At 45.7% G+C, this 25,924-nt stretch overlaps 1 protein-coding gene across 2 annotated transcripts in view; it reads left to right on the top strand.

Annotated features, from left to right (window-relative positions):
- The first annotated feature begins 6,475 nt into the window (after positions 1–6,475).
- HIPK2 (homeodomain interacting protein kinase 2) overlaps positions 6,476–25,924 on the top strand; it is a 188,041-nt gene continuing 168,592 nt past the window's right edge. For both annotated transcript variants that reach the window (XM_068549561.1, XM_068549559.1), the window contains exon 1: positions 6,476–6,669. In XM_068549561.1, coding sequence (XP_068405662.1) covers positions 6,651–6,669 — 19 coding nt within the window. In that variant the 5' untranslated portion in view covers positions 6,476–6,650. The remainder of the gene's footprint in view (positions 6,670–25,924) is intronic.

The raw sequence follows: 25,924 nt of genomic DNA, 5'->3' as shown, positions 1-25,924 counted from the left end.
GGACTGCATGTCAGGCAAACCAAGCTATTACCCATCTTCCCTCATCACAGAAATTTCCCTGCAGGGCTGGATTGCTTCTTTTTCTCCTGCATATCCACCCTAATCTGCCATTCCTGAAACCTCCAACAAAATCACCCTGTCTTCTGTGTGTCTACATCACAGCTTGTTTTGCATTCACAGGCTGATTGTGGTTTGGGGTTTTTTGTATGTTTTTGTTTGGTTTTTTCTATAACTCTTTTCTGCTGAATGCCATTCCCGCCTCTCTTTGCCTTTCCCGTATCCCCGTTCAGGTGTCTGATCATTTTTCTTCTAGGAGCGGAAGCAGAAAATGAATGGTTTCCCTATTCCCCTGATTTTGCTGGTGTAATTCCTCCAAGGCTGCCATTTCCACAATCAGATTCCCTTCACCCTGCCAAGCCTCACTCTACCCTTTGCCCTTAAAGCCATAGCTCCTGTTTTTCCTGATTTGAATGCAGTGTCCAGGCTTTCACATCCTCCGTGGTATAATGCCCTGCCCCTGAAGCTTTTGTTTAAGGAGTCCTGTAGTTATTAAACACCAGTTCCATGCAAAATGTATCATTTCAGATGATCGAAGGTTTAAAGCAGAAATAGGAAGTAATTTCTTAAGAATAACTAAAACAAATATAGGCCTGCATTGTGACTTGTTAAGAAACAGAATCATAATAAAGGGGAAAGGAGAGAGAGAAGAAATAATGTGTGGAAGAGGTAGAAAGATACAGAGGAAAAGAAGATGAGACAGATACATTGTCAAAGAGAGAGAGGAAAACACACAAAGAGCAAAAGGCCAAAAGAGAGGTGAGATCTGGAAAGATGAATCCTGAAAAGCGAACGGCCTCCCGCTGGCCACATCCTCAAAGACAAAGCCACAGCCTCCGACCCAGAAATAAGGCCCAGGAAGGCAAATGAGGGCAACACACACCAAGTCTGAATGAGGTGCAACCCGCAGGGGCATCAGACAGTGAGTACCCTGAGAGTGAGAACAAGACATGCACACCTGAATGTATACACCACAAAGAAAAATATCTCCATCTTGTGGCCTTGAGGATATTGTGATGCTGTGCATTTTCACAACTGCAGGCATAAATGAAGAAAAGACCCTTTGTCACTTGTCCTGTGAGCAAAATGAACTTGAAACGAGGTCCAAGCTCCCCCATGTTTACTCCACTGATCCCTGAGAAAGATATTACTCGTGCCATTTTGTAGAAAGGCAGATTCAGAAGAGGTAACTGCTGTAGGTGGTTACTAAATCCTTTCCAGTTCTCTTGCCTTTATTATGTTTCTCAGAGCATACCGAAGTTAAATGGTCTTTCGGCAACCTAGAGTTCTATGTAGTGTAAAATACTGGATTTGTTAAATGAGCTAATATTTGTAAACATCTTAGAACACTGCCTAGGTGCTAATGTGTTTATTAAACAAATAAAATACAATGCATACTATCTCTAAGCCAAATGTGCTAGCTCCTGGGCCCACCTCACGTCTCACCCCGGGACTTTGGTCGTGCTCTGGGTCTGGAATGCTCTCTAGTGCCCTCTTCTGGTGCCTCCCTGACCCTCCTCCCATCTCCCCCTATCAAACACTACGCATTCTTTGGAGGCTGAATTTAAGAACCCTACATGTGCCCCATAATTAGCCTCACTAAAGGCACTAATGTAACTCTTGTTGCTCAGTCCTTTGGATGCTCCCCACGTGAGTCTTGTGTGACCCCTGATTAGCACACAGCACTGCTGACCTCACCTCCCTTTGCAATGGTCTCTGCCCCAGGATGTCAAGGGACCATCCATCCAGGTTGTCCTCCTCCTTCCCTGCTCTCTCCTGTTCTTTTCCCTCGTCCCATCTTTCAAATACTGGTGCCCCCTAGGGCTCCGTCTCAGATTCTCTCCCTTCCTGCTCTCCCGCTCTCCCTCAGTGGAGTTTCGCTGTTGGGTTTATATCCCCCTCTCACCTGACTGCTGTCACTGGAGGGAAGGGAGACAGGCAAGCAGATTCAATCTGCCAAATCATGAAAACGTATCTGAATTCATTTAAATAACATTTCCCATCTATACGATGCCAAGTATGCTAACGCAGCTGAAAGTTTTCTACTGAAGTTGTGCATCACATGGGTCAGCTTTGGTCATGGTGATCTGAAGAGCAGGTGTGGGGGGGCTTGTCTGTTTGGCTCCATCTTCTTCTTCTTTCATGGGACTCCATTTCCACACCCAAGACGGTTCCCTTCCGGTGGGAAGGAGGCCACCCTCAAGATGTTTTCAGTTGACACAAGTGTTCTTTCTTCATTTTAATTTGCTTTCTAGTGGGGTATATTGGTTTGCTTGGGCTGCCATACTAAAGTACCACAAACTGTGTGGCTTTAACAACCAAAATTAATTTTCTCACAGTTCTGGAGTCTCTGAGATCAAAGGGTAGACAGGGTTGGTTTCTTCTAAGTCCTCTTTGCTTGGCTTGCAGAGGGCCTCCTTCTCCCTGTGTCTTCATGTGGTCTTTCCTCTGGTGTCTCTGTCTTAATTCTCTTTTTATAAGGACCCCAGCTATATTGGATTAACGCCCACCCGAATGACCTCCTTTTAACTTAATTACCTCTTTAAAGAGCCCCATCTCCAAATACAGTCACATTCTGAGGTACCGGCGGTTAGGGTTTCAACATATGAATTTTGGGAGGACAGAGGAGGTATTCCAGAGAGTGAGACTGCCTAGAATCACTCATGGCTAGACAGCAGCGGGGACGAAGTTAGAGGCAACTACTAAACATGAATCAGTGCAAGACCTGAGCCGAGGGACATCCAAACAAGTATGCCACGGACCTTGCCCCAAGATGCTGCCGACCCAGTTGTGGGGACAGGGTGCCAATACAGAAAAGGAGACTCAGCCATCTAGACTGGAGTATCCCGAGTCCAACAGGGTGTGTGTGACAGGCAGGAGAAAGAAGAGATAAAAAAATCAGTTGGATGGGTCACAGGGAGGTTTTCATGCTAATAAAAACCACCTTTTATGGAACTCTACCATCTGTCAGCCCTCTATACAAACTCTGTCTCTAATCTAATCCCACCCCAGGGTCTGTAGGGAGGACTGTACGAAATAAGTTACACCAAGTTCTTGGTGTTGTGCTTGACACAAGGGAGCATGCTATATAAACGGTAGCTATTATTCATCGAACAAATATTTTTGCAGTACCTACCATGTGTCAGGCAGTGTGCTCATTGCTGGAGCTATAACGTCAACCAAGATGGTCTCTGCCCCCATTGAGCTTACAGTTTAGAGATGCATTATCCAATATGGTAGCCACTAGCCATATGTTGGCTATCAAAATCAATTAAAATGAAAAATTCAGTTCCTCAGTCACATCAGCCACATTTAATGCACTCCAGAGCCACAAATGATTACATTCCCAGCACTGCATAAAATTCTATTAGATAGTGCTGGAAAGGGGACGAGAGATGATACCTGTATGGTAAAGGCCATGATAGAGACTTATAGGTACCAGGGAAGAATATTATTATTATTACTATTCTCATTATAATCAAGATGCAGAAACTGAAGGTCAGAGAGGTTAAATAATTTGATCAAGTTCACACAGCTACTAAGTGGAAGAGCTGGGATGGGAACCAGGTCTGTCTTAATCTCATGCTACCTCAGGCCATTTTGTGGAGGAAATGAGTCAGGCACAGGTGGAATCTGGTTAAAGAGAGAAGATGGAGAAGGCATCCTTGGTGGGAAAGCAGCAGCTTGGACAAAGGCACAAAGGCACAGCTGGGCAAGGTTGAGAGAGGACCACGAGTAAACCAGTCTGGCTGGAGAGGCAGGGACTTGCTGAACTCATGTGCTTAGAAAGGTAAGTCGGAGCCTGCCTGCCTTGACTCAGAGCCTAGGAGCTAGGAAACTCAGCCCTACGTGCACAGGTTGACTCCTTGAAGGTTGTTAGCAGGAGCATGGCATGGTCCAAACTGTATGTTTTGAAGGTGGAAGTGCTCAGGGTGAACTGGGTTGAGGACCAGTAAAGGATGGCAGGGGGATAGAAGAAAGGGAATGAATGAATGGTATGAAGCAAAGAACACCAGAGTGGGAGCCAAGAGCTTAACCCTAAGATTGACTGATTGATTGATTTTTGTTTTCTCCCTTTTTAAAAAAAATTTTTATTGGAGTATAGTTGCTTTACAATGTTGTGTTAGTTTCTACTGTACGGCAAAGTGAATCAGCTATACGTATACATATATCTCCTCTTTTTTCATTTCCTTCCCATTTAGGTCACCGTAGAGCATTGAGTAGAGTTCCCTGTGCTATACAGTAGGTTCTCATTCAGTTTATATTTTATACATAGTATCAATAGTGTATATATGTCAATCCCAATCTCCCAATTCATCCCACCCCACCCCACCCCTTCCCCCTTGGTATCCATATGTTTGTTCTCTACGTCTGTGTCTCTATTTCTGCTTTGTAAATACGATTGTCTATACCAATTTTTTCAGATTCCACATATATGCATTAATATACGATACTTGTTTTTCCTATTTCTTACTTACTTCACTCTGTATGACAGTCTCTAAGTCCATCCACATCTCTACAAATGACCCAATTTCGTTCCTTTTTATGGCTGAGTAATATTCCATTGTATATATGTACCACATCTTCTTTATCCATTCCTCTGTCAATGGACATTTAGGCTGCTTCTGTGTCTTGGCTATCGTAAATAGCACTGCAATGAACACTGGAGTGCATATATCTTTTCGGACTATGGTTTTCTCCAGATATATGCCCAGGAGTGGGATTGCTGGATCATATGGTAGTTCTATTTTTAGTTTTTTAAGGAATCTCCATACTGAACTCTAAGATTTAATACTGTGTTAACACTGGGCAATATACTTCATTTCCCTGGGCCTCATCTTTTCAATTCTAAAAGGGGGGCTGGCCCACATGATCTCTGAGACCCCCTTTAGCAATGGTAATCTAGGATTCTGCAAATGTGAGTGACATTAGGCTAAGAGAAGCAGTGCAAAGTGTAGCACTGAATATGGGGGCAAGGAAGACGGCAGAGTCAAAGGTCATCCTGAGACAAAGGGGGAATGATGTGCTACTAACAAAACTAGGTAAGTGTGTGAAAGGGCTTGTCTTTGGGGTTTTTTTTTGGGGTGGGTGGGTGACAGGGTATGGAGGTTGGAAAGGATAAGAGGTAGTGGGAAAATAATGGGCTTGTTCATTATTTTATATTCCCCAAATACAGATTTTAAACTTCTGACCTATGACCCACAGCAGGAAATACAACTTGTATCGTGGTCCAGCACAGTTGTCCTGTATATATAACCGAAAGAAAAGGTTTATGAAATAAAGTTACTCTTACTAAGGGCAATGGGTCTAATCTTTTCTATTCTAGTACACTTCATTTTTTTAAAAAAGCTGCTTGCCATCCACTGAATATCTTTTATGATCAATCTATGTGTCACTGACTAAGAGGAGGCTCCCGTCTTCTTAAGTTGGGGGCGATGGCAGGGCATCCCATCACAGAATCCAAGAAGAAGCTGCAGCAGTGAACTGGCGAGGCTTCGGGCTGGGGAGAGTCTGGAGCGTGTTTAGTTGAAGACCCGTTCGGAGAGAGCGTTGAGGCAGGTAGAGGGAACCACGCGTCCAGATTATGGGGGTCGGGGCGGGGGGTGCCCTCAGGACACCGTAGGCGCGAGGACAGGGCGGAAACCTGATTCCCGCAGGAATCCAGCGACCACCCGGGGGCTGCATTTCTTAAGCGTGCTCGGAATGGCTTCTGCATCTCTGACCTCATTTGGATTTCAAAAGCTCCTCCGCTTACTCATCCTCCCCCCGAGGACGGCGTGCGCCCACTCCTCCATTCATTCATCGCACCCCGATCTCAGGGAGCGCCAACCAGGTGCGAGAAGGGCGAGCCGCTGCCGGCCGGGGCTCCCCTTCTAGTCTGTTCCCCCTCCCGCCCAGCTCGCGCGCGCACACAAAGTTCTGGCTGCTACCCCTGCGGACCGGCTCCCCTTTGCCGATCAGAGCTGAAGCGTGTGCACACCGGGCCGCGCCGAGCCTCGCTGGCCTCGCCGAGCCTCCCTGGCCTCGCCCGCTCCTGCCCTCGGCTCGGCCTTCCCCGCCTCGCATCCGTGCCATCGGCGCTCGATTGCGCGCGGAATCCGCTCTGCGGGCTCGCTCGCTCGCTCGCTCGCGCTCTGCCGCCGCTCCCGCCCCCGCCCCCCGCCCCTCCCCCGGCTCCTCCCGCCCCTCCTCCGCCTCCCGTGCAACTTTTGCCGAAGCCCCCACACACAGCCATGCTGAGCTGAGCCCCGGCCGGGGACTGGCCGCGCGCTGCCCGCCCCGGCTCCCGCCCCACCGCGGACCCGCTCGGGGGCCGCGGCCGCTCGGCCCTCGGCCTCGGCCGCTGCGCCCGCCCGCCCGGCCGCCCCGGAGCCCCGCGCAGGGCCCGGGCCGCGGCGGCGGCGGCGGCGGCGCCCGGCCCCCTCCCCCGGCGCCGGCCAAGTGAGGCGGTGATGCGGGCGCTGGCGGCCCCGGCTGCGCGGAGAGCGGAGACACAGGCTCAAGATGGCAGATTCCGACTGAGGCTGGGGGGGCCGAGCTCGCGCGCCGCGTTCCCTTCTCCGTTGCCATGAATCGCGGACACCCCGGCCCCGATGGCCCCCGTGTACGAAGGTAAGCGGCGCCGGCCCGCCGACCCCGCTCGCCCCGCGCCGCCTGGCTGCCGCGGCCCCCGCAGCTTTGTTCTGCCCGCCGCCCCTCGCCGGGCAGCCCCCGAGCCCGCCGCCCCCGGGCGCCCGGCCTCCGCGCCCCACCCCCGGGGCTCGAACCGGCTGCCCGCCCCCTCCACGCCGCCCCCACCCTCGCCCAGCGAGCGGCCGGGATCCGGAATCGAACAGATCTTATTTCCAGGGTGGAGAAAGAGGCGGGGGGGGGGGGGTGTGGGTGCGAGGGTGGGCTCCTGGCCGAAGAAAAGAAATTAGGAGGGGGGCGCCGGGGAAAAGACAGACCCATGACGGTGCTCTTTATTTATTTGGAATAAATAAAGGTGATACGGTGTAGCTTTCCTCCTCCCCCCTCCCCCAAAGAAAATTACCTTTAAGATGATGTGCTTTCCACTCTGTCCTCGCAGCTCCCTTCCCATTTCCCTCCACTCCCACCCCACGCTCCTTTATTCTTCGCGAGCCTGATTTTGGGGGGCTGTCGGATCGGAATGTACGGGGCTAGGTGATGAGAGGGGGTAGAGAGGAAAAGTCCATTTCAGACCCAGGCAGAACAATGCAGTAGGCTAAAATCTCCCCGCATTAGCGTGTGTAAGGGAAAAATGTAGTTTAGGTTTTCAAGTCGGGGAGGCAGCCAAGACGTCTGTTCGTCTCGATCGGTCTGGGTAAACCTGCGTCGTGCACCTTCACCTGGCGTCGGGTCCTTTTTCTCATCTGTCTTTAGGAAGAAAGAAAGGAACGGAAGGCACGAGCGCTACGTTTTCCCTTGCACTCCCTCGCTCTTTCGTTTCTCTTCAGTCAGTTCTGTCAGCTTCCAGGCAGAAATCAAACTGGAATCAACTAAGTTTTTACACTCCAGTGTGTTTTTTGTGTGCTTGTAATAGGAGGAATTTTGAACCAAAGGGTGCTTGATTTTTTTTCAGTCATTTTCATCGTGAAAATGTTTTCTCGTGCAATCACTGAAGTAGCAGCCTTTACATACTTTTAGCGTCAGTCCATCCGGCTTTCTTTCGGTTTTGTTCAGATATTCTGTGGATGAAATAGCAAATGAGAGGGGCACGGGTTTGTGGGGGAACAGAGAGGAGGGGTGAGGAGATTTTAATCCTCTGTAAATCCGGAGAGCAGTCCTGGCGAGTGAGACAGGGAACGCATTAATAGTTTTATCTCTATTATGAAGGCAGATTTAAAAAAAAAACTTATCTGAAAAGAAAATCTGTTATTAGTTCCAGGGCTCCAAATGAATTAGGTTTCTGGATGGAATAAAGTTACCAGTCAGGTCCTGGATAATGAGGCTGTAAATAACCTATGGACTGTAAATATTTTTTTTTCAGACTCTCTTAGAAACAAAGGGGCCTGTTTAGAAGGCAACAGAGAGATGTTATTTCAGGGGCTTTCCTCTTTGATTCTGAAGAACACAAGGTCCATTTAACCATTCAACAAAACAAAACGAAATTTCTGATCACTCCACCACGCAGAAAAGAGCGAGCCGGTGGCTCTGTGAACACGCTAGGAGGACCCAGTCGGGCGTTCATTGTTTGTCTGTGTCTCTGGGAGGGGGCTACAGTCAATGCTTCCACTGTCTGTGGAGTGTTAAAATGAAACAATTTTCTCTTTATTAAGTACCTCTTTTGAGACTCCCTCTGCTGGACACTCCGGGTGAGCATTGGAGAAGGAACTTGGCATTGAATTCAGAACTATAGTAAAGGGCTGCTTTCCCTTTTCACAAGGGGCTGGATGTGTGGGTTGGGATGTATTTAGTCAACTTTGTGGAAAGCCATCCTGGGAACCGTGCTGTTCTCCTCCTGTCCCTCGCATTGTAAATCCAGATGGAATGTAGGCCATACCCCTGAGGCCAAGACTTGGCACTCCTGTTCTTCCAACAGTGCTCTTCTAGTGCATGACACCAGATAAAGACCTGTGGGTGTGTAAGATGTTGTGGTGTAAGAATCAGCACCGATCTCAAAGGTCTCAGGAGCTCACTTTTTAAATTTGCAAGCCTGCCGTCTGTGTCCCAGGTGAGCTGCGTGGTCACCCCGGTCCACCCCGGGTTTCCCTCAGTCTTGTCTGTGTGCTCTCTTAATTATTCCTGTGCTTTGTGCCCTTTGATTCTGAGAGAGTTTCTGCATACCTTTGTAATTCTTCTCCTAGTCTTCTCACCCCTCCTCAAGCAGTCCCAGCTTCACTCTGCACAAGCTTAGGTCTGGGTCTTTTTTGAAAGAGACTGTCGGTCGTGCTCTAAAACAGACAGGTGACCTCTATAATCAGGCACTGTATTGCGGAACCCACATTCCCGTCCTGCTGTGAGTTCCTCTAAGACTCCAGTGACCTCCTTTTTCCCTCCTTGGTGACGTCTGCTTGATTTAGCGAACCTGATTTTTACCGTATCCCCATCAGAGCATATGGACTCCTTGTGTGCATCCTGAAGGAGCAGGGCTTTTCCTGTGGAATTCTCCAAGAAGAGTGATTTCTGATAGTTTTTAAGCTGCTGAAAGGTTGAGCATGGAGTTCTCAGGAGAAGGATAATGACAGGCGAGGCATTTCAGCTGGAATTCAGGGGTGTACTCATTTGTTTAAATGGGGTGCAGTTGCCCCAAGCTGGGATTTGGTGTGAAGGCCCGAGTGCATTAGTGGAGCATTCTGAGCTGCCAGGTTTTTAGAGAGAAATGCTCAGTTGGAAACAGGGTATGTTTGATAATACAAATTAATGGGTAGGAAAGTATAATCAGTCTTCTGTGACTTGCTTTTAAGGATAGGTTTATAAATAGCACATTAGTTTTCAATGGCTTGGTACTGATCAAGTTAAACTTCTTTAAAAAGGTTTATTTTCTTTAGAAGGTTAAACATTCGCCTTGCAATTATGTTTACTCCATCAACTTGCTTAGCAAGGCTTTTTCCAATATGTAGTGCAAAGGCCAACCACAAAGGTCTATAGTGCCATAGGTTCTGAATTGGAGGACCCTAAATCCCACGTTAATTGTGTTCCACTGTCCCTGGGCTGTGCCATGTCCACTAGTGTTGGCTTATACAGTCAGACTTCCCAAAACTGTAGCGCTGAAGTCTATCATCAGATGGGCCTGAAGACACCTACCAAGAAGTGGATTCTGAATCGTCTTCCATTAAAAGAATTTGATGACACATGTTCAAAAAATATCTTTTCCTGTGTTTATGTTTTATATTTTTAAAATGAGGAAGTATAAATATTGTTTTCATTCTCACCACATTTGAAGAGTGAATCAAGGCTCATTAATTTTATTCCTGATCCTGGACAGTGTGGTACGATACTTGAATCAGAGAAACCTGGGGTTTGAATCTAGCTATATGGCTTTGGGGCATGTTACTTAACTTCTCTGAGCTTTTTTTTTTAAAGCCTTGTTCGATTGTGCCAGGGCTCCATTAGAAGCGAGTACAGGTAAAGCGCTTGGCTGTAGTAGGCATTTTCTCAGTGCGTGTTAAATCCCTCTAGCTTTTGAGCTGCTTACAGGCATGACAACTCCAGGGAAAGAATAACCCACAAATAGTTTAGAAAACCAATAACAGCAGCATTCCAATTATTGATCTCCTGCTATTCCTTTTCCAGTTTGGGCACCAGCAACAATAAACCCCCTATGGCCACAGAAGAAAGAGCCTTTTTTGACCCCCTCTGTGACTTTTCTAGATTCTTTATTCCCACTGAGCTTCTGCTGGTTTCAGGTAGAGGATTTCTCTTCTCTAGTGACACATTCTATGCCACTTTAAAAATGAGGCAACAAGCCATTAGAACAGAGTTTCAGGGTCTGCAGCTGTGCCTCTGGGAAAGTATCCCAAAGTATGAAAGATAATCTTTGCCCTTAATCAGGATCCATTCGTAACCCAGGCAGCAGGCCAGGAGAGGGAGCGCCCAGAGGTGGCTTCCCTACCAAGGGCTCCTCAGAGGGGAGGCACCCGCCCCACCACGAGCCAAGCTCTGGATCAGTGCACCAAACGTAATTTTCCTACAGAAGAAAATTTGGTGCTTTATGCAAGTTACAGCTGCTCATATTCTTCGTATTTTATTTTTATTTATTTATTATTATTATTATTTTATTTTATTTATTTATTGGCTGCGTTGGGTCTTCGTTGCTGCACGCAGGCTTTCTCTAGTTGCGGCGAGCGGGGGCTACTCTCAGTTGCTGCGCGCGGGCTTCTCATTGCGGTGGCTTCTCTTGTTGCGGAGCGCGGGCTCTAGGCGCGCGGGCTTCAGTAGCTGTGGCACGCAGGCTCTAGAGCTCAGGCTCAGTAGTTGTGGCATGCGGGTTCAGTAGCTGTGGCTCGTGGGCTCTAGAGCACAGGCTCAGTAGTTGTGGCGCACAGGCTTGGTTGCTCCGCGGCATGTGGGATCTTCCCGGACCAGGGCTCGAACCCGTGTCCCCTGCATTGGCAGGCGGATTCTCAACCACTGCGCCACCAGGGAAGTCCCTGTGTTTTATTTTTTGTTTCTTTATTTCTCTCTTCCTTCCTCCCGTAGAGACCAATCTTAAAGGAACCGCCTTTGAGGTGTATATGGAACAAAGTAGTGACGATCAGGAGGGTATGATACATGAACATTTTTTATTGTTCTCTGAACGTGTCATTTGCCAATGCTTTCTGGTGGTCTTACGATGACAATTCAAGCTCTTCGGGTTGCTGTCAAAAGCGAGGTTCAGAATAATGCCAGCAGATGTCATATAACCTCTGATGGAGTGTGAACTTGAAAGGCCCAAACTCATAATAGTTCCCTTTTGTATGGCAATACCCTATTGGGGGTGGGGGAGGGATTGGAGGTAGAGAAAGAAAAGGGAAAACCTGGAATATAGAAAGGTCTTTTTTCTCCTCTAAAAGAAACCAAGATGCCTGAAGTTCATGGCAGTAATTGCGACTTAGACCCCACTTGGTTTGTGGCACACGCTCTACCCACATTGACTCGCCTGTCCTCCTAACAGCCCCAAAATAGGCACCGTCACGCCCACTTTACAGGCAGGGCTCTTCTTTAACACATCCATTTCACAGACGTTTATGCAGGGTGTCTGTCCTCGAGTTCAGGTTGCATGGGAAGTGAAAGTCAAAACTAAGCATGAGCTCACCGGACCGTGGTCTGACTCAAGATGGAATGCCTTTAATGTGTGTGTGTGCATGCATGCACCCTCGCATCGGTTCTTAATTCTTACGTGCTCATGTTTCTTGAGGTATAAAGGGAAGACCCCACGTCCCTATTTTCTCTTGAAATATTTTCTTTATTTGGAATCAAAAAAATATTTCTGAATGTAGAAAATACCTATTACAAATTTCCTTAGAAATATCCCTGGAAATTACCATCCCTGGAAATTACCATCTCTCATTTGCAGAAGAGTCCATCTTCCTCTTTCATTACTTACATCTGATATCTTTGTAAACACATTACACTTCTAATTTGCACACGCTGCTCAGAGACTTTCTGTTTTTGGCATTTGGCGTTACCGGCTCCGTCGCCAGTGGACCCATTCATCTTACATGGCTGTTGGAGAATTAATTCCTGGCTTTGCTGCCTGGCTGAGATCTTTAATTCCAGGTAGTTTTGTGGTACTTATTGGTGGGGCTATAGATCGGGTGGTCACTCAGCAGATCCCTCAGGGAAGGAAGTTGTAGAAGAAGAAAACCTAGCTCCACCTATTGGGAGTGTGGAGCCCAGAGCAGGAAACGACCTTGGGAGAATTTAGTCTGACAAACAGAATGCAGCTGACATAAGTCATAAAAAAAAAAGTTGAACTACTCTCAAAAGAAGAGGAGAGAGTGCACAGAAGAATCTTGACGATTCGGTGTAATATTGGTTCATCCAGGTTTGAAAAGGACAGTTTGTCAGATTCTTTAGAGGTTCTGAGTCTGCGAAAGCCGTGCCTGTTTTTCCAGGTTCTCTATGAGTAAGTGAGGTGTTCATGAGAGTGGCTACAAGTCAGACTTGCAGCCCGTATTCCTCCATCTTTGGTCTAGAGCCAATGGAAAAGGCAAAAGATACGATGGGCAAAGCCATTCAACTTGTGATTTTCTGATGGGTAACTTTGCCATTAGAAAGTAAGCTAGTGAAATAGTTGCCAATAAAAAAAAAAGCAGCAAACTTTTTTTTAACATCTTTATTGGAGTATAATTGCTTTACAATGGTGTGTTAGTTTCTGCTTTATAACAAAGTGAATCAGTTATACATATACATATGTCCCCATATCTCTTCCCTCTTTCGTCTCCCTCCCTCCCACCCTCCCTATCCCACCCTCTAGGTGGTCACAAAGCACCGAGCTGATCTCCCTGTGCTATGCGGCTGCTTCCCACTAGCTATCTATTTTACGTTTGGTAGTGTATATATGTCCATGCCACTCTCTCACTTTGTCCCAGCTTACCCTTCCCCCTCCCCGTATTCTCAAGTCCATTCTCTAGTAGGTCTGTGTCTTTATTCCCGTCTTGCCCCTAGCTTCTTCATGACCATTTGTTTTTTTAGATTCCATATATATGTGTTAGCATACGGTATTTGTTTTTCTCTTTCTGACTTACTTCACTCTGTGTGACAGACTCTAGGTCCATCCACCTCACTACAAATAGTTCAACTTCGTTTCTTTTTATGGCTGAGTAATATTCCATTGTATATATGTGTCACATCTCCTTTATCCATTCATCTGTCGATGGACACTTAGGTTGATTCCATGTCCTGGCTATTGTAAATAGAGCTGCAGTGAACATTTTGGTGCACGACTGTTTTTGAATTATGGTTTTCTCAGGGTATATGCCCAGTAGTGGGATTGCTAGGTCATATGGTAGTTCTATTTTTAGTTTTTTAAGGAACCTCCATACTGTTCTCCATACTGGCTATATCAATTTACATTCCCACCAACAGTGCAAGAGGGTTCCCTTTTCTCCACACCCTCTCCAGCATTTATTGTTTGTAGATTTTTTGATGATGGCCATTCTGACCGGTGTGAGATGATATCTCATTGTAGTTTTGATTTGCATTTCTCTAATGATTAATGATGTTGAGCATTCTTTCATGTGTTTGTTGGCAATCTGTATATCTTCTTTGGAGAAATGTCTATTTAGGTCTTCTGCCCATTTTTGGATTGGGTTGTTTGCTTTTTTGATATTGAGCTGCTTGTAAATTTTGGAGATTAATCCTTTGTCAGTTGCTTCATTTGCAAATATTTTCTCCCATTCTGAGGGTTCTCTTTTCGTCTTGTTTATGGTTTCCTTAGCAGCAAACCTGTAAAACTGCAAAATAATTTTGCGGTTTTACAGCCACTTATTTCTAAACACGGCATTGAAGAGATTTGTAGTGTTTTTGAAAGTAGTCTGTTTTAGCAATTCTTGCCTAACTTATTTTGCTCTAGTAGGTTCTGATTAATTAAATGCCGCTGTGTTTAAGTAGAATTAAGATTGATTGACTCTTGCCTGTGCTAATGCTGTAGACTTTATAAAACCTTCATTGTCACAGAAAGAATGCAGTTTAATATAAGAGTGGACAAGGGCATTTCCCCCCAGGTTGTGCTGTGCATGCTCAGTGCAAGATCACTGTAGAACCTGCCATAACATTGGGTTATGACACTTTGGATTCACGTAGTTACAGATTGCATTCTGATGAAATAAGGTTTTTTCCCCCTATATTTTTACCATTTTCCTCTAGAGCAATGTTACCCTTTTGATTCAACCTATGGAATTGTTATTCACAATATAAAATGATTTTCCAAGGGCTCATCATAAGAAAAGTGATCCATCATGCCAGTTCTGTATAGAACTTCTAGTTTCATGGCATTAAGGAAGCAAATTTTAATATGTGTGTCTGGAATCCTTTTAAAAGTCACATGGTAAAGCAATTTTGAAAACTCTGGTTCACTGCTTGTTATGGAAGTTTGATCTTTTTTCCCCTAATGAAGAATTTACAGAGCTCTGACAAAAAGCAACGTGTAAGTTCTTAAAATTGTGCAGAGAGGCAGCAAGTTACACCCTCCCGAGTTCTGTGTCACTGCACCTAGTCAACCAGAATCCAGGCTGATAGCAGGAGCTTCTGCAGGAAAGTGAATTACAGGGGAACTCGTAATGGGGGCGGGGATCGGGGGGCACACACCCCTGAGGCAGGTACAGTTGAAGCACCAGCACACTGTGATCACTGTTATTCATTAAGGATGACCTGCACCATCAGGAAAAGATTAATCAATATTCATTATGTTCTGTTAACTGAGACTGGGAGTTTCTCTAATGTATTATAGAAATGTTTCCATAAGAAAATGGTTAAAATAAAGAAACTCTTTCATTTAATTATACCATGACTTACTCCCCCAAAAGGATTTAAGGCCTCTTAAAGGGTTAAGTTACTGGAAGAGGGAAAATTAATTTATATAGATCAATTCTGTGGATCGGCCTATTTCCAAAGATGTCGGATAAGTGAGGTTTTCCTCTCCAGAGCGACAACAGAAACAGTCAAAGCTCTTGTGCTGGTGTAACCAGGTGAACAAGCAGAGTGCATAATGGAATTCATTTGCAAGGTCATTTTTGCTTGGCTGGAGTGGTAAGCACAAAATAGACCAGCAGCCAAGAACGGTAAGTGTTTGGGATCAGTTGTTGAAAGGCTTAAAATGGGTTCTAATTCGAGAGACATTTTATGGCGTGGAAAAGGGAACCAATATAATCAAAATGATACTTGAACAAGGTAATTTTTTTCCTGGCCTGGACGTAATAGAGGGGATGAGGCAGCGGAGGGTGAGCCACGTGGTGCGGGGGGGGGGGGGGGGGAGGCGAGCTCGCCGTGGTGATGGAGCTGGGCTGTTGCTGGGGTCACACGAGAGAGCGTGGCAGAGCACTTAGCCGCATGCCTGATCTGGGCATTCAGTAAATATTTGCTCCTTTCCAGTTTCCTCCCCACCCCTCGTGGCCGTGATCTAGGACCAGGGAAGCTTGCTGGTGTTAGCAGTGCCATGATACTTAGAGTCTGCCCGCTATATCCACAGCTTGCACATCCATGGATTCAACCAACCATAGATTGAACATATTTGGGAAAAAAATCCAGAAAGTTCCAAAAAGCAAAGCTTGAATTTGCTGTGCACCCGGCAACTATCTACATAGCGTTTACATTGTATTAGATATTACAAGCAATCTAGAGATGATTTACAGTAAACAAGCAGATGCGTGTAGGTTATGTGCAAATACTACACTGTCTTATGTAAAGGACTTGAGCATACTAGGCGTTTGGTATCCACAGCGGTCCTGGAAGCAGCACTCCTCAGATACCAAAGGACGACCGATTCTGTTTTTCTAAAGACTCTCTTCTTTTGGTAGGCTCTCTTACATTCTACCCTGGGATCACAGTATCTCAGGATCTTACTGGGTCAGTCTTCACACACTCGTATCAACCTTTGACACTTGAGGAAACTGAGGCCCAGAGCACTGAAGAGGCTGCCTCAACGTTGCCTTGAGAGTCACTCCGGCCGTGGGCGCAGAAACTCCAGGACAGTGGCCACTGAGTGGGGCTTCACTGGGCCGCCCTGCCAGCGGGAGCTCCATGGTGTGCGTCCCACGAGGCTGTCACAGCCGCGAACCTTCTCCCAGAGCTGGGGGAGGTCCTGGGCCTGGTCCTCCTGGGTGCCCTGCCGCCCACGGTACCTCCCCGAGCCCATCCCCGGGGGGCTATTTCCCACTGTCCAGAGCAAAGCAAGGCCATATGCCCTCAGCTCTGGTTTTTCAAGAGTCTTCTGTTAGGAAGTTGTTCCTTATGTTTCCCTGAGAAAGTTCGCAGCTTGTCACCACGAACTACTTATTAACAACAACAAGAAAAAAATCACAGAAATCGGTACAATTGTGATGAGTTTCACAGAATCTCAGAGCACTTTTCAGTCATTAAGTGGCTTTAAAAAAAAAAAAAATGCTGGGACTTCCCTGGCGGTCCTGTGGTTGAGACTCCACGCTTTCACTGCAGAGGGACCAGGTTCGATCCCTGGTTGGAAAACTAAGATCCCACAAGCTGCGCTGCATGGCCAAAAATAAAAATTAATTAATTTTAAAAAAATGCTGATTTCCCAAGGTAGAGCTTCGACTCATTCTTTCTCTTTGATGTGACCAAAACTTGAACCCCATCCCTGTTGTCAGGCATGTCATTCTGACCCCACAGAGGATCCTGTTGGGGTCCCTTCTGTCTTGCTTCCCACCTCCCTTGGAAGCTCTTCCATCCCAATGAGTAACCCTTCATAGTATTTGAACACACAGACTTTCACAAGAAGGGATGGCTTGACTTGACATTGCTGAATCCCAGGGTGACGGTGCAGGGCAGCCTGCAGCCCACCGATTCCTGGTTTGTGTGTCCAACCTACGACCACCTCCGCCTCCCCGCGGACCTAGGGGTGCCTCCTGGCCACCTGCTCGGCCCCTGTGTGCACCCCACAGGCCCTGCCTGGGGAAGGCCTACAAGTGGGTGCAAGGCCTTTTGGACGGGGATTACCAGGGTCCCAGGGATCCAGAACATGGTCCGGAAGAGGACAGGGGCCCAGCTGGTGACCCTGGGGACACCTCTCCCCTTGGGGAGGGGTGTGGCTGGGGGGTCTTGAAAGTGTGGGGTTCAGGGCTGGAGACCCTTTTACCCTGTTCTAAGGGCAGTGCTGCTAAGGGGACTTCTTGCTCTAAAAACTTGGGCAACAAAGGCAACTCCAAATGTTTTGTGTTTATACAAGTCATGGCTGGTGATTGCTTCACTGGATACTCTGCTCCTTTCTTTCCCTCCTCAACCTTGACGTTGTACTTACAGTTGCTCCATAAAGCGTGGTTGATGAAACTGCCCTATTTCCGGCTAAGGAAAGCTCGGGAACCAGTATGTTGTTCCCACAGTGAAACTTGACGGAGAGCCTAGTCAGTCCAGCAGCTCTTCCGTTTTGTCTGTTTCAGCCATTGACATTCGCAGCCTCTCCTACTTCTGTCCTCCCTTGACGTCATCTCACCTCTCTGCTTCCAGCTACTTACTATTCCCCACTCAGCTACCCACAGCGAGCCAAGCTCCTTACCTGCCTGCTCATCGTCTGACTTGGCGTCTCTTGGCTGTGTCTCTGCCTTGTTATACTCGTAGGTGTCAGGGTCCAAGTGCAGGTACACTGGGGCTCACTTTGGGGAGTGTTTGTGTAGGGAGCTGTTTTGGAGAAGCGCCTCTCCAGCTTTGGAAACCGTCAGTCACCAGGAGGGCTTGTTAAAACAAATCACTGGGCGCCACCCTCAGAGTTCCTGTTTCAGTAGGTCTGGGGTGGGGCTTGAGAATTTGCCTTTCTAATGGAGAACCCCTATTTTAGAGGAATGCATTCAGAATGAGAAATCAGTGTATATTTAAAATCAGATGGTAGTTGCTTTGATGAAAACTTTCCTTGGGCATGTGGGAGTCGGAGACCTGGCCCCAGGGTATTATTTGCTGTACCGCTCTTGGTGGCTGAGACGGCCTCCAGCCTCCAGCCTTTCTGCCTCAGCTCCGGGAGAGACAAGGCCCCATCTGCTCCAGGGCCCGTCCATGCAGGGGCTACTTTCTCTTGTTCTCTCTCCAGAGCCGGCCGGTCTGTAGTCCATCCAGTTTGGCACTGGGGCCTCAGAGTAGAATGGGCAGATATCATTCTCACAGTAATAATATATTATTATTAATCGACATAAAGAGCTCTGTGATTGTCTCCATTTACGGAAGAGGAAATCGAGGCTTAGAGATATTAAAGAACCTGTCCAAAGTCTCATAAGCCAGACCTTGAGCCCTCCTGATGCCGGAGCGTGCTCTCGTCTTGACCGGCCGGCCGCCCGCCCGGCTCCTCACGGGGCAGTTGGAGTGGTCGGGGCAACATGCGGCACGGAGAGCCACAGTTAGCTCGAGTAGGAAGGATCCGGGATCCTTCTCTGAGCAGGGCAACCACGGCGGGGGGCTGGCGGTGCTGGAGCGTTGATGTTGCAGACACACATCCTCCCACCCCACGCTCACGCCCGCTCTGCTGTCCCATCCGCCTCCTCTCCATCCATTAGGGACAAATGAGATGTAAATGCACTCAGTCCGGGAGCTGGCATGTAGGAGGGTATATAGTAAGGGGCAGCCACGCCATGAACCCATTTGAGCAGCTAAACCAGCAATCTGAGAATAATCTTCCTGAGACCTCTAAGAAAAAAAGTTATGAAAAGGTGGTAACAGCTAATACTTATCAAGCCCTTGGTATTGCCAGTTCTGTTCTAAGGTTTCAGTTATATTAATTCACTGACTCCTGTAGTAATGCTGCAGGGTAGGTTCTGCCCAGCTGTGTGACGCTGCAGAGGCACTGGAAGGGTCGGCCGCTCACAGGCGGCTGAGCTGACGTTGCCCCCCACCCCCGCCCCCGCCGGCCTGGATCCAGAGCTCCCACCCCTGCCCACCAGGCTCTAGCTGCAAAGCGGAAAGTCTTCCCAATCCCTTCCTTGATAAGAGAGTGAAATTGGTAAATATGCTGGTTCTGCTCCCAATGTAAAATGTTCTTTGTTTCAATCAGAATCTGAATGAATGTTTTAAAATTTGAGAAACTGATTTCTGTTGGTCTTCTTGAAAGATAAGGTGGCCGGCATAGAACAGTCAGGTCTGAAAGACAAGAGCAGCGGAAGGGCCAGCTCTGCCATGTGTTAAAACCAAACCATAAAGGTTCAGATTTGGCACGAAACTTGACAGACCCATCAGTGGGCAGAATAGGTGTGCCAGATTTAAGATCCTGTTGTCTGTGAGCATTTAATAGATGACGAAGGAGTTTCCATGAAGCGGTGGGGCAAGGAAACCTGATTTAACAAATGGGAATGGGACCACGTGATAGCAATTTGAAAAATCTCAACGGGTATTATCACCTCACAACATTATACCAAGTTAAATTCTATGTGATTAAAATGTTAAATTCAACAAAAGTCTGCTGAGCACATTAAGTATGCCAGGGACTGTTCTAGGTGCCAGAGGTGCAGCAACGAACAAAACAGATGTACACGCCTACCCTGAAGCAGCCTGCATTTTAACGGATAAAGGTAAATTTATCAATGGATTAAAAAAATCCTTTTTTAAGAAAGCTTGAAGGAAACAGAAGTGGATATTTATTAAACCTCTGGAGGGGTTGAAATTTCTAAGCTTAGAATCTGTTGAAGAAATCGCAGAGGAGAATATCGGTAGTTTTATTAGTGTAGCATTCCCCAATTGTAAGGTTGTTCCTGGTTTTTCTATCATGAATCATTTCTTAGTGTCATTCAGTGTAACATTAAGGGGTGTCTGCATTTTAGGATCGGTTCTTCTAAGAAGCATTACTAGGTCAAGGGGTATGAACATTTATCCAGTTCTAGTTATAGACCACTGGATTAATTTCCTCCCCTAAGTGTTTTTATATTAAACAAATCAAACCACCCAGATAAAGATTTAAATTTACCTGCCTGTTGATTCAGGAAGGCACAGAGTTCCTCCTGCTTGGGGGTCGGGTTGGGGGGCACATACCATTCCCAAGGGCTTTCAAACACCATTGTCTCTGTATGTCAGTGACTCCCAAAGCTGTGCCTTTACCTAGACTTCTTTTCTGAGCTCCAAAGTCATAAAGCCAACAATCTACACGACATCTCTATTTGGATGTCTCACAAGCATCTCAAACTTAACGTGTACAAAGAGAAAAATCTTGGTCAACCACCTGAAATATGTGCTTCTCCCAGAAATCTTCATTTCCATAAATGGCATCTCCTTCCACCTGGTCGTTCACATCAGAAACCTGAGTGTCATCCTCGACTTCGTTTCACTTCATATTTAATCCATCACCGAATTTTATTGATTTTTGCTTCCCAAATATAGCCATTCTTGTTTTTTGCTATAGTTATGTTCTATAAAGTCACCGCAGAGGCTGGATTAGGGGATGATGGACGACCGCTCCTAGGATTAGCTTCCTGCGAGCCTCTGCTCTTATTTTCATCAACTGATCAGTACATAACCTTGTTTTATGTGTGTTTTTGTTTAAAGACACCTTATTTAATATAAATCGTTGATTGATTAGTATTGAATCACAGCCCACAGCACTGTAACTCATGCCCGAATGAAGCTTACCTAACATGCATTTTTCTATGAGACACATCACAGCTTCCTTGCACTTAGGAACACTAGACAGCCCTTCATCACTATGCTTGGGGGTCATTTAAAAATTCCCAGCAAAAAAGTACCAAAGAATGTGAAAAACGTGGTACTAAATAGACCACGGAAAGTAGGCTTGCTTATAGTATAAGAGCTGAAGCAAGAAGGCAGAGCCCGACCTCGTTTGACCTCAACTGGGAACACAGGCATCAGGCATCATGCAGCCCAGGTTTTTCCTGGCAGCGTGCGCGTGCCCAGGGATGACTGTAGAAGCACCTGCTGAGGATTGGTTTTGAAGTTACAAATAAATTTTTAGCAAGGTGGTGAATTCGCAGATACAGAATCCACAAATAAATACGATCTGCTTTGTATGGTGAGCCTGTTTCTCTCTCCACTGCCATCCGCTGGTCCATCGGTCAGCAGGCTTTCTGTAAAGGGCCACATAGTAGATATTTTAGGCTTTGCAGGCCAAATGGTCTCTGTCACAGCTACTCCATTCTGCCATGGTAGTGAAGGCAGCTGTAGACCAGACGTAAATGAGTAGGTGGGGCTGTGTTCCAGTAAAGCTTTACTTACACAAACAGGCTTTGGGCTGAATTCGGCCTTCAGGCTGTAGTTTGGACCCTTGCAGCCTAGTCTAACCCACCTCTGTATCTCGTCTGCACTACCTGCCTGACCTGTCCCCACCCCGGCCCCCATCCATTTCTTGAGCCTCCAGCCGATTCCCATGTGAATTTTAAGTGTAACTTAGATCTGATCACTCTCCTACTTCAGATGGCCAACCGCTTCCCATCACACTTCTAGTAAAATCCCAAATCCTGAGTAACACAGCGACAGCACGGCCCCTGCTGATTTCTGCAATCTCACTTTTGGTCAGTCTTCCCCCTTTGTCCCCTTTGTGACCGTCCCTTGCTGCTTCCTGCTTCAGCGCCTTTGCACACAGTCTCCCTGCTTGGAATGCTCGTCTGCCCTCTGCCTGGCCAGCACCTGCTCACTCTGCAGTCACAACTGAAATGTCACTTCCTCCTGTAAATTAGATGCCCCTGTTCTGATCGCAGGGCACGCCGCTCTTTTCCTTCGTGACACTTAGAGCGTTCAGGTGCCTGTGTGTTTGGGTGTATTTGTTTCCCACCTGCCTCTCCCATCGGACTGCAGGCTCCGGGAAGATGGGCCGAGTCTGTCATTTCTGTCTTCTCTGCTCGTGTCACCTTCACATGCATTGTAGACACTTTCCAAGACTTGTTAACTCAGCACATGATTGTACAGCACACTTTTGTTCGTACAGATCTTTGTATGATGCTGCAATATAGAAACCTGCAAAAGTCACCCTTTTAGAGCCTCTAGTATATCTTCTCAGTTTGAGAGTGATGATTAAAGAGAAAAGAAATCCTGATAAGTGAGTTTGTAAATGGGTGTGAATGTGTCTTTATTGTCAGAGGGTGATTCTGCCATCAGGTACGCCTAGTCCAGGGCTTTCTCCCTGGGACTTGAGTGCTGTGTTCAGTCCTGCTGGTCTCCCTTTTCTCCTACAGATTTTTTTGAACTTTGCTGGTAACGTTTTTCACACAGGGAAGTGGAGGTGAAGAGTGCTTGAGGAGGCATTTTGGCACCCCTTTTAAAAACTGACTTTCGTTTCTTATCTCCAACCATCACCTCATGCCTCTGAGACCTTAACTGGTATTAGTTTTTTCCTACAGCATTGCCGTCATCTGGGGAAGAAAATCTTTGATTTGTCAGAGAATCATCCAAGTAACAAAGCTCCAAATTGAAGAACATCCCAAGAATCCTGCGTGCTCTCGGTGGACAGACCACTTAGCATATTTTAGGAAGATCATACATCATTTCTTAGATGGTCTTTTGTAGATTAGCAGTGATGAAATATAAAGCCTTATTTAACTTTTATTTTTTCAAGAGATGTATTATAGAAACACCACTTGTGCATTACAAAAAGTAGAAGATAAAGGCAAGCAAAACGTACACATACCCTTTCTCTTTCCTTTCTCCAGAGATTACCACTGTTATCCTTGTAGGTCTTTTTCTGTGCATATATATGTACACATACTTTTTTTTTTTAACACCAAAATGATGTAGTACTGTTTTGTAATCTGCTTTTTTCAATGAACAATTTACAGCCTTTATTTCAGTAAACTTTATTTCCTTTAGTTTCTTGTCCGTATTCAGATTTCCATTATTGGCCTTCAAATGTCCTTTGAAGCCAGTTTGTTGAAATCAATATCTAATCAAGGACTACGCACTGCATCTGGTTGTAACTTTCTTTTCATCTCCCAACCTGGCAGTCTCTCTCTAAAGAAATGGGCCAGTTGCCCATAGAAGCTATCACCTTCTAGATGTGTGGGGCTGCTTCCTTAGGGCGGTGCCGAGCTTGATTCTTCATCTCCTTTATTTCCTGTGTCTTAGGGGCTCAATGAATTCAGGTTCATCATTTTGGGCTAGAATACCCCAGAGTTGATTCTGGGCCCTTGCTTCACCTTCCAGGGACCCACTATTAGTGAAGCTCGAATTGACCCCTGGATGAGGGTTATTATGGCAGCCTGAACCCTCCCCTGTCCAGTTCCATTTTCCCCCTTGAGACCAAAAAGTGATCTGTGAGGTATAACTTCGGCATACAGACCGTTTACTGAATGGTTTTAGCACCAAATGATAATTCTTGCCTGAACTCATACATTTCATTAGGTTTTGTAAAATGATGTTTTCCTAATTCTTATATAAAGTAGAGCTTTTCCTCTTCAACTGGGGCCAACTGGTTACCCCGAAATAATAGTTCTCACTGGAAAAGCAGGATCTTTGCTAATACTCACCCTTTAATGATTAATTTTCAAATTAAGGAGTTGCATAGTAGCCATTTCAAATAATGAGAAATGAGTTTTTTCTGCCTTTTCTTTTTTATCATTAAGTAGTCATGGATTTCTATTGATTTGGTATGTTTTGATCATTAATCTTTTTGTTACAACTTTAGGCAGTGAGACCCGTTCAGCTAGCTCCTGTGACCTCTTGACAGGACCTCCACAATCTTGAAAAGCTTTCTTGCTAAATGGTACGAAGGCCCCAGGCTCATCTTGGACTTTGTAGTGGTATTGGACAGTGGTGTTAGAGACCACGATCTGGGCATTAGGGGTGGTTATTACTACAGAGGTGACTTTTTTCTAGAGAATTTCAGTGGACAGAGCTAGAAAATACATGTTGTTAAAAATTAAGAGTTCAGATACATCTTTAGTTTAGTTTTAATTACCCTGTGCATTCGCTTACTTTCCTCAATTTTATCATCGTAACTCCTTTCTTTTCTATAAAAAAAATCTATATTTCTTCTATAACCTATAAATATAAGAACAAAGTTTCAAAACACCAACATTTATATTATTACAAATGCTGAAACTGCAAAAGAAACTTTAACACATCTTTGTAATTTTGTCTTCTCTTTAGCATGCATCCAACTAAGGATTATACAGTTGACCCTTGAACAGTGCAGGGGTTAGGGGCACCAACCCTCACCCCCTGCACAGTCACAAATTCACATACAGCTTTTGACTTCCCCAGAGCTTAACTACTAATAGCCTGCTGTTGACTGGAAGCCTTACCAACAATATAAACAGTTGATTAACACATATTTTGTATGGTACATGTATATCTACATATATCTTATGCATTCATGACGTACCTAACTTTTTCTTGATTTTTTTTTCCCCGATATTTCTAGGGCTACACAGTTCATCTGCAGGTTTTTTCAAATTATTGCAAATCTCCAAAAAAAAAAAAAAAAAAATTCCGGTATGTTTACTGAAAAAAATCAGTGTATAAGTGGACCCACGTAGGTCAAACCTGTGTTGTTGGAGGGTCAACTGTATAATTAAAAGCTGCGTTCTAAAATCTCTAAAAATAAATTCTTCTTCAGGGTGACTGTGTCACCAGTTTGACATATGGTTAGGTTCATATCTTTCAGCTTCTTTTCAGTTTAAGAAATTTTTTAATTTAGCTTTATTTGAGAGAGGTGATGCGTTTATATGACCGCAACGTCAAAACTACACCAATGTTAAACGTAGATGACAGGTATATGGGAATTTGTTAAGTTATTCTTTCTACATTTCTTTTTGTTTGAAAGTTAAAATAATTAAATTTAAACCATATAGGGACTTCCCTGGTGGCGCAGTAGTTAAGAATCCACCTGCCAATGCAGGGGACATGGGTTTGAGCCCTGGTCCAGGAAGATCCCACATGCCACAGAGCAACTAAGCTCGTGCGCCACAACTACTGAACCTGCGCTCTAGAGTCCACGAGCCACAACTAGTGAGCCCGCGTGCCGCAACTACTGAAGCCCGCGCACCTAGAGCCCGTGCTCCACAACAAGAGAAACCACCACAATGAGAAGCCCGCGCACCGCAACGAAGAGTAGCCCCTGCTCACCGCAACTAGAGAAAGCCCGCGGCCGCAACTAGAGAAAGCCCGTGGCCACAACTAGAGAAAGCCTGCGTGCAGCAATGAAGACCCAACCAGCCAAAAAGAAATTAATTAATTAATTTTTTAAAATTTATAAATTTAAACCATATAGAAAGATATACACAATGAAATCTTTACTTTGTTCCCTCATAGATAGCCACTTTTATTAATGTCTTGACCCTTTGAGTCTTTCGTTTTGCATATTCAAATTGTATGTGTGTGTGTGTGCACACTCTTATTCGTTTATACAAAAGGTAACACACCATATATATTGTTCTACATCTTAACAATATATTCTGGAGCTCTCTTTATATTAGTACATAGAGATTATCCTCAGGCTTTTTTACAGCCACAGAGTACCTATTTTGTTGACATATCAGGTTTATGGAACATTAACATAATCTTGGATTGTATCCAATCCTCTGCTATTTACAAACCATCTGTAGTGTGTCACCTTATAAACATGGCATTTCATACTCATGCAGGTGCATCTGTAGGATAGAATCCTATAAGTGGGATTGTATGGTCAAAGGGTAAATACATCTGTAACTTTCAAAAGGTATTGACAAATTCCTCCAGTTAGGATTTGTACCACGTTTCACTAGAACAAGCAGTCTACGAATGTGCCTGTTTCCCTAGAGCAGAGCCCATAGAATCTGTTGGGAAACTTTTGGATTTTTGCTGGTAGATGAGA

This window comes from Eschrichtius robustus, chromosome 8 (assembly GCF_028021215.1).
Source record: "Eschrichtius robustus isolate mEscRob2 chromosome 8, mEscRob2.pri, whole genome shotgun sequence".
Classification (NCBI taxonomy): domain Eukaryota; kingdom Metazoa; phylum Chordata; class Mammalia; order Artiodactyla; family Eschrichtiidae; genus Eschrichtius; species Eschrichtius robustus.
The sequence above is the reverse complement of the archived record's forward strand: the minus strand, read 5'-3'. Positions and strand labels throughout refer to the sequence as shown.